Source organism: Budorcas taxicolor, chromosome X (genome assembly GCF_023091745.1).
Source record: "Budorcas taxicolor isolate Tak-1 chromosome X, Takin1.1, whole genome shotgun sequence".
Classification (NCBI taxonomy): domain Eukaryota; kingdom Metazoa; phylum Chordata; class Mammalia; order Artiodactyla; family Bovidae; genus Budorcas; species Budorcas taxicolor.
Genome location: NC_068935.1, coordinates 4,516,056 through 4,525,537, shown reverse-complemented (window position 1 = coordinate 4,525,537; position 9,482 = coordinate 4,516,056). Strand labels below are relative to the sequence as shown.

At 44.1% G+C, this 9,482-nt stretch overlaps 1 protein-coding gene across 1 annotated transcript; it reads right to left on the bottom strand.

Annotated features, from left to right (window-relative positions):
* Positions 1-6,862: 6,862 nt before the first annotated feature.
* On the bottom strand, positions 6,863-7,642 carry LOC128070009 (E3 ubiquitin-protein ligase SIAH1-like). Its single transcript, XM_052663304.1, has one exon. It carries the CDS (start codon positions 7,640-7,642, stop codon positions 6,863-6,865), a length of 780 nt encoding a protein of 259 aa, XP_052519264.1.
* Positions 7,643-9,482: the final 1,840 nt, after the last annotated feature.

The following is a 9,482-nucleotide window of genomic DNA, read 5'->3' as shown; positions in this document are numbered from 1 at the left end:
ATCAATAACTAATTTATTCAACAAGCACTTATTGAATACCTTCCATGTGTCATTTGGTGATGGGCTACATACTAGACGTGTTAAAAATGAGAAGCAGGCAGGATACATTTCAATCCACGAGAGGAAGAAGGTGATTCCATGACAGAATAGCAGGTGAGATTTGGGTCAAATGTAGCCTTGAAGCATCTCTCTTATTCTACCAGGTAGGTGACTATTAATACTTACATAAAGACCAGCCCTACCCGACACAGGAGGAAAGAGAGGCCCTGAAATACAGTCCTAATTTTCCTCCTATTCCTAGATAATGAAGACAATGAAAGCATAATTTTAATTGAAAAGTTGATGGGAATGAGTAAAAGCTTGCAGGCTTCTAAAAATTTCTGCAGGTCTTGGCCTCTCCATAGTCTTATGATAAAGCCCACAGGGGTCACTTCCTTAGTATATCCCCCAATGAGGAGCCATTAGCTTTTACTTTACTTTTTTAAAATAGACTCTGTCTTTTAGAGCACTTTTAGGTTCACAGCAAAATTGAGGAGAAAGGATGGGGAGTTCCCATAAACACACTAACCCCACACATGCATAGCCTTGCCTACTATCACATCCTCCACCAGGGTGGTATATTTATTACAAATAAGGGACCTACATCAACACATCATGATCACCCAAAGACCATTATTTATGTTAGCCTCACTCTTGGTGCCGTACACCCCCTAGTGTCAGTCACTCAATCGTGTCCAACTCTTTGTGACCCCATGGACTGTAGCCCGCCAGGCTCCTCTGTCCATCGGGTTTTCCAGGCAAGAATACTGCAGTGGCTGGCCATTCCCTTCTCCAGGGGATCTTCCTGACTCAGGGATCGAACTTGAGTCTCGTGCATTGCAGGCAGATTCTTTACCATCTGAGTCACGAGGGAAGCTATATTCAGGGAAGCTATACCAGGGAAACTACAATAGGGAAGTACGTTTTATGGGTTTTGACAAATGCATAACAACATGGATCCACCATTATAGTTCAAGCAGAATAGTTTCACTGCCCTGAACACTTCTCTGCTCTGCCGATTCATCCCTCCCTCCACCCTAACACCTGGCAACCACTGATCTTTTTACCATCTACATAGTTTTGCCCTTTCTAGAGTGTCAGAGTTGGAATCAAACAGTATGTATTCTTCTTAGATTGGTTTCCTTTTTCTCAGTAATATCCCTGATAGCTTAATTGGTAATGAACCCACCTGCAATGCAAATGATGACACCTACCAGAATTATACGAAAATTTACAAAAACTAAAAGTGTTGGCTAGGAAATGGAACAGCAGGAATTCTTATATACTGCTGATGGAAGTGAAAATTGGTACAGCCACTTTGGAAAATGGCCTCTCTATCTTGATTAAAGCTGAATATATGCTTAACTTATGACCCAGAAATTCCATACCAACATAAATACATACATAGATTCACCAGTATCATGTACACGAAATTTCACAGCAGCATCATATGAGAACCAGCAAGTAAATGTTTATCAACAGGAAAATGGATACACTAAGTATATTCAGTTAATTCAATGCTTCACAGCTGTGAAATCGAACAAACAGTTACCACAGGCAGCAATGTGGAGGAAACTCATAAACACCATATTGAGTGAAAGCTGTCAGCCACAAAAGACTACATACTCTTTGATTACAGTTATATAAAGTTCAAAAACACAAACCTAATCTATGATAATAAATAGTGATTAATTTTGAGTAGGAGGAGGATAATGAATGGGAAGGGGAATGTTCTATTTGACTTGGGGAGTGGTTACACAGGGGTTTTTATTTTTGCGGGGGGTGGGGGTTGTTTGACACACCACACAGCTCGTGGGATCTCAGTTCCCCGACCAGGGATTGAACTCTGGCCGTGGCATTGAAAGCCCAGAGTCCTAACCACTAGGCAACCAGGAAACTCCCACACAGATCTCTTCATGCTGTGAAAATTCATTGAGCTGTATGCTTGGATTTGTATACTTTTTAGAATGCATATTGTTATGTTTCAGTAGAAACATTTATTAAAGAATATAGAACCTCAGTTGGCCCTATTGAGATCTAGAAAAGCTATATGGTTATCTATGACAGGAAGCCTACATTTTTTTCCAACCTTCACTTATTGGGAATTAGTAGACTACACAATGGGTTAATCTCACGAGCTAAGGACAGCATTTTTATCGATAAGGTGGGATTGGGACTTTGGTGTGTCTGATTCGAAAGCCTATGCTCACAGCCGCTATCCCGTACTACCTTCTGTTACGATTATATACTCTCTTCCAGACCTATTTATGCTAAACCTCTGTGGTTCTGTGTATTTTCTTTTCCTATTTTATTTTATGACACAGAGGGATAGCGAAATGCTGTGTATCCTCAATTATATTTCACGACACCAAAATAAATTTGGAGACATTTGTTTGCTCTAAACAAGGCCAAATGAATATCATACGTATGTATGTATTATTTTTGGTGTGTTGTGGTCATAAGCCTTAGGAATATGTACGTGGTATGTCATTATATCTTTTGAATAATTTTTCACTTGTTTCAAAATGCTTCTCATATTTTGCTTAGCATTTGACAACAGTCAGCACTGAGCAGACAATCTCACTGAATTTTCCGTGTTGGACATTTAAGGGTTTTGTTCCCCCTCTCAGGATATATTGGGTTGGCCAAAAAGTTCTTCCAGGTTTTCTGTTAAGATGTAATGGAGAAACCTCAGATGAATTTCTCTGTCAACCCAACACAAATTCAAAATCTCTCAGGGTCTGCAAGCAGTTTAATTTTTTCCAATGTGCATTGACTTGTATGGAGATAGTAAATTGTATCTGTCACTGTTCATCTGTTGTCCAGTGATAGCATTTGTTTAGTTCCCCAGGAGTGTGTTTTAATTCCCACCCCCGCCATCTTGACTAACTCTAATATTCATCCTTCTCTGGTTCTTAATAAATTGGTGAAACTGCAACCCCAGCAGTCATTTATAGGACTGTAGCACCTAGCTACTAACCATTCATACACACTGAGATTCGGTCATTCACTTTTCCTCTTAGCTTTCCACCTCTTAAACATTTACTATTCCATGGCTAAAGTACCCCATGCTCACCCTCTAGTTATAAGCTTACTATGTAAGCACGGAAAGATGTGGGAATGGTACTGTTTTCATAGAAGTGCTTTCCTCCCGTGCTGCTGCTGCTGCTGCTGCTGCTGCTAAGTCGCTTCAGTCGTGTTGGACTCTTAGCGACCCCATGGACGGCAGCCCACCAGGCTCCTCCATCCATGGGATTTTCCAGGCAGGAGTACTGGAGTGGGGTGCCATTGCCTTCTCCGTTCCCCCTAGAGGTTAACTATTTAGATTTCCTATTGAATATCATAGATGATTCTTCTCTACTTTTGCATTAAAGATAGCTTGTCCAGTATTCTAGCTTTGTTCATGTATTCATTATTATTGCTTTAACTGGTTAAATGCAGTTGATATCGTTGAACACGTATATTCCTAAGACAATTTATGGTTTAAATGTTCAGCTCATTTTTAATATAGCAATAGTTTCAAAAACATCAAAATTTAATATGCACATCTTTATTTGTGATGTAATTATCGATTTTCTTCATTTAATTTTTTAGCGACTATACTACAGAACTCCTCAAAGGGCAAAAGCAAGTAAAGCATTATTTCCAAAAGTAAGGCTTGCAAAATCAATAATTAACATGACAAGGTTGTTAAATGTTTGACATCCTTAACAATGTAATGCGTAGAGCTAGCCCGGAAGACCATAAAGTAAATATGATCTATATTATGGAGAAGAGTAGATCCTCATTCCCTTAGGTAGATGCAATAAACCAAGAAATCTTACTCTTAAAAAAAAAATTACTGGAGTATAGTGGATTCACACTGTTGTGTTAATTTCTGCTGCACAGCAAAGTGATTCCTTTATGGTTTATCACAGGATATTAAATATAGTTCACTGTGCTATACATTAAGACCTTGTTGTCTATCAAATCTTTATTATAAAGTTTAGGAACTAATTTTAGAGCAACTAACAACTCGCTAACAACTTTGAACTTGTTCAGAGTTAAAAACAATGACACAGCCACACGTTCTCTCAGCACCTTTCAATAACCTGCCTGTTTCAACCCTTGGTAGCTTCAGATCAGATTATTAGCTTTTACCTTTCTGTTTTACTTTGAGCAAGGTAACTGGAAAGGTGACATTGATAGAAAGGTATACAATTCAGTGGTATTAATATTCCTGCATTGACTGTAGGAGTCATAGTCCGACTTGTTTTTCTCATAGAGATTTGGTTATAAATCCAAATGAATATCTTTTAATCAGTCCTGGAAGAGAAATATCTCATCACAACCTGTTAAGAGATATTTGTGAAAAATGTAATGAAATGTTTAAGGAAGAAGGAAGAGACATACAATACCAAGATTCTCATGAAAATGAATCTAGTCTATTGATGAACTCAAATTCCAAGTCTGAGTTTTGAAACAAAATTTCCATGGCATTTTAGCTAATCTGCAATGAAAGAAAGTCGCTCAGGACTGTCTGACTCTTGTGAACGCATGGGCTGTAGAGTCCATGGATTCTCCAGGCCAGAATGCTGGAGTGGGTAGTCATTCCCTTCTCCAGGGGATCTACAGTCTGTGGAATTCTGCAGGCCAGAGTCCTAGAGTGCATAGCCTTTCCATTCTCCAGGGGATCTTCCCAACCAGGGATCAAACTGAGATCTCCCACTTTGCAGCCTGATTCTTTACCAGCTGAGCCACAAAGGAAGCCCAAGAATAGAGAAGCGGGTATCCAATCCCTTCTCCCACACTTTGCGACCACATGGACGATACAGTCCATGGAATTCACCAGGCCAGAATACTGGCGTGGGTAGCCTTTCCCTTCTCCAGGGGATCTTCCCAACCCAGGGATCGAACCCAGATCTCCCACATTGCAGGCAGATTCTTTACCAGCTAAGCCACAGGGAAAGCCCGAAAATGGTGCAGTGGGTAGTCTCTCCATTCTCTCACTCTTTGTGACCACATGGAGTACACAGTGCATGGAATTCTCCTGGCGAGAATACCGGAGTGGCTAGCCATTCCATTCTCCAGAGGATATACAGTCCATGGAATTCTCCAGGCCAGAATACTGGAGTGGGTGGCCATTCCCTTCTCCAGGGGATATTCCCAATCCAGGAATCCAACCCAGATCTCCCACAGTGCAGGCGGATTCTTTACCAGCTGAGCCACAAGGGAAGCCCAGTTATACTGGAATGGGTAGGCGATCCCTTCTCCCACTCTTTTGACCACATGGACTCTAAGTCCATGGAATTCTCCAGGCTAGAATACTCCAGTGGGTACCCATTCCCTTCTCCAGGCGATCTACAGTCCTTGTAATGCTCCAGGCCAGCATATTGGAGTGGGTAAGGCTTTCCCTTCTGCAGGGCATCTTCCCAAGCTGGGGTCAAACCCAAACTTCCGACATTGCAGGCGGATTCTTTACCAGCTGAGCCACAAGGAAAGCCCAAGGATACTGCAGTGGGTAGCCTAGCGCTCCTCCCACTCTTTCTGACCACAAGGAGCATACAGTGCATGGAATTCTCCAGGCCAGAAAACTGCAATGGGTACCCGTTCAAAGCCAGATCTCCCACATTGCAGGTGGATTCTTTACTAGCTGGGCCCCAAGGTAATCCCAAGAATATTGGAGTGGGTAGCCTATCCCTTATCCCACTCTTTGCGACCACATTGACTATACATTCCATGGACTTGTCCAGGCCAGAATACTGGAGTGGGTAGCCATTCCTTCTCCAGGCATCTTCCCAACCCAGATATCCAACCCAGATCTCCGACACTGCAAGCCAGTTCTTTACCAGCTGAGCCACAAGGGAAGCCCAAGAATACTGGAGTGGGTAGTCTGTCCCTTCTCCCAATCTGTGCGACCACATAGGCCAGAGTACAGGAGTGGGTAGCCTTTCCCTTCTCCAGAGATTCTTCCCAACCCCAGGATCGAACCCAAATCTCCCACACTTCAGGCAGTTCTTTAGCTGCTGAGCCACAAGGGAAGCCCAAGAATACTGGAGTGGGTAGCCTATCCCGCTCCAGCGGATTTTTCTCCCACCCAGCAATCGAACCATGCTCTCCTGCATTGCAGCCAGATTCTTCACCAGTGGAGCTCTCAGGAAAACCCTTTACATGAATAGCTTTTTTTGCTCTACACCAAATACAAAATGCTCTCATTTCCAAATCCCTGAAAAACTCTTTGTGGTGACATCAAATAAATAAGAGTCGTTTTAGTTTCTTTTACAGAAAAGAAAGTCAAATTTTTTTAATTAAAAACTAGAATTAAAAATTAGCAAATGCATAAACACACACTCAAAAATACACACAAGAGCACTATGTATTGACTCACAGAAGGGAAACGCAGTGGTCGAAGACCAGTCAACATGGCTTGTCAGTTATAGGAGAAGAAATCCAAGCATGTGTGTGCGCGCACACACACACACACTCTCACACAGTTCAGGCACAGAAAAAAGAACCCAGTATTTTTCAACAGTACATTCAATCTACCATAAACAAAACTTCAGAATTAGTTTACAAAGGTTCCTATTTTAATTCCAAAGATGCCCATCTCGCGTATAAATATACCTATATTTTCTAGTGGTTTACTGTTGGCTTATTTTAAATCTATTAGTGTTATTACATGCAACTATTTCCTGTATTGAACACCCTTTCATCTTCTGTAGCTTAATGTCTCTAGCTTCAACCTACCCAAAGTTTCTGGTTGGTAGGAAGACGGGTGCCTTCTTCTCTGTGAAACTGAATGTTTTGGTTTTAAACACTCGTCAGAAAATGTCTGATCACCATTTCAAGTCATGGAAATAGTTACGTTGATGCTTAAATCGCCATTTTCTGCGAAAAGTTCTGCAACTCTGGGGTATAAAACTAGGCAGTCACAGTTCAGAAACGCTGTTTCAATTCGCTCATGAATAGATAGAGGCGTGGCTTCCCACATCAATCGCCGTCTCGTACCGTTTAGCTCAAGTCGATAAGTAAAATGTTCAGCTTGCTCGCGTGTTCCTATCAGCTGGACAGCGGCAAAGAATTTCTGGAAACTGTCGTGGATTTCCAGTTTCTCCAAAATTAGTAAGAAGTGAGACCCAAAACAGGACTGCACCATCACCCTGTTGAGGGTACCAGCCAGATTAATGTTGACTGCAAGGAAAACGACAACTTCTCCCTGCAGGGTTATAACGGAGTTGTTATAGTGCTGCATCACGTGTGGTACAACGGCATCCATGGCGCCTTGCCACCCACAGGAAGCGCCAGGGCAAGGGCAACGACAGGGCCTAAACTCGCAGTGTTCTTCGTGGTCTGCTTTTTCTGTGGGCGGCACGGTTGCTCCGCATCCCGAAGAGGCGTATCTACACGGGAAGAGTACTAAATCGGCCACTCTCTCCATGGCCAAGTTGCGAACGGCTGTCAGCGGGCCCTGGCAAGTTGGACAGTGGGCGAGCCTTGAGCGACATTCACGACAAACGAGGTGGCCATTCTGGCACTGTGTAATTGGAGGCAAGACATGGTTCGAACACACCGGACACTCAAAAAGACTCGCCAAGGCACTGTTGGACACCGCGTGGTCAGTCATTTCTGTGGGGGAGAGCGCGCCTCGACCTCGGTCCTGGTCCACTCACGCTCCGTCGCCGCCGCCGCCAAGGCCACCAGCGAGGGCCACGCCACCGCCACCGCCTCTGCCTCGTGTGGCTCGCCGCTGACGTTAGAGAGTGCGCCGCCAACGGGCGCCCCCCAACGGCCGGCGCGGCTCCCGACAGCCCGGCCCGGCGCTCGGCGCGTTCTCGAGCCCGCGCGCGCTCCCGAACCGGCGCGCGCTCGCGCCCAGTACCTCCCACTCTGGCGGCCGCCGCGGGGAAGCGCGGCCCCGCGTGCCTGCGGCCCCAGGGGGCCAGCAGGAATCTTTTTAAAGGAGTAGGTCATTGTTAGAATCAGCGTTCCTGCCCAGAGCCATTTTGCGTGTTGGGTCATAGAACAGTTCTAGTCCTAGTAACTGTCTACAATCTGGTGACATTATGGAAAAAGTATGAAATGAGAGCTGCACCAGGAATAATCCAGGCCAGACTTTAAAAGATTAAATTAGTACTTAGCTACTTTTCATGTATAAAGGTGCTTTTCAAGCACTAATCAATCCGCTTAAAACCTCTGGGAGCATGGCTGGACTAGGAGAAACTCAGAGTTTGAAGAGAGAAAAGTGAGAAGTTTCTGCCGCTGCTGCTGCGTCGCTTCAGTCGTGTCCGAGGCTGCGCGACCCCACAGAGGGCAGCCCAGCAGGCTCCTCCGTCCCGGGGATTCTCCAGGCGAGAATATTGGAGTGGCGTGCCATTTCCTTCTCCAATGCTTTCATGCATGCTAAGTCACTTCAGTTGTATCCGACTCTGCGCGACCCCTTGGACAGCAGCCCTTCGGGCTCCACTGTTCACAGGACTTTCCAGGCAAGAATATTGGAGTAGGTTGCCATTTAGTGGAGCTGTATTTTTCCATAACTCATCTCCAGGCAGAATCTCCTAAATAGGTGTCAAATAATTCTGCTTATCTGAACAGTCAGGCTGTTCTGTAGATTAAAAAAAATTCAGTTTTGCCTGCAACCCTTAGGAATAACCTGAAGTCTTATCCCACAGTGAACCAAAATCTCAGAATTGAGAAACCAAGGAAGCCCGGAACTATCCTGGATATTTGTACATAGTCAGGGTCAGTGATGGACTAGAATAACACCAGATACACTGGTTTTAACTAGAATTGGACATATTGCTAAGAAAATCACCAGTTGCATCAGCATGTCTAATTCCGTGCAGGTCAGTAATTCATCTCTGACCATGGCAGTTTCGTCCAACTTCTGGGGTGAGGGAATGCACGTGGGTGCCACTGACTGCTACTGGCAGGCCTGAGGCGTCGACAAGAGCGAAGACCAAACTGAAGGGAAGAAGCGGTTGTGGTAGAAGATCACCAGCAAATTCATCAGATGTCAGCCATAATTTCAACCAGTGGCCCAGAGAGCAGGGAGATGAATCTGTTAGAACAATGGACGAGTAAGAATAAATACAGGGAACAGGTCCTGCTGGAAGTACAGGAAGAATTGGAATAGCGTATTCACGTGGGGATCGTGTCAGAAGCCAGGATATTGCAAGTAGATACAGTCTATTGAAACTCAACCCAAGAAACATGTCAAACTCACGTGGGACATTGTGGCATGGGGTAACAGTACAACTACCCACACACACAGCACTTACACACACATGCACACACTTCTAGCCCCACATGGCTGTTCTATATTTTTCCATTTCATTATCACTTCCTAACATGCTTCACAATTAACTTACCCATGTTCTCTCTCTCGCTCCCTACAGAATGGAAGGTACTGAGGTAGACAGGTTTGTATGTTTTGTTTATTGACGTATGCATATACAACAGTGCCT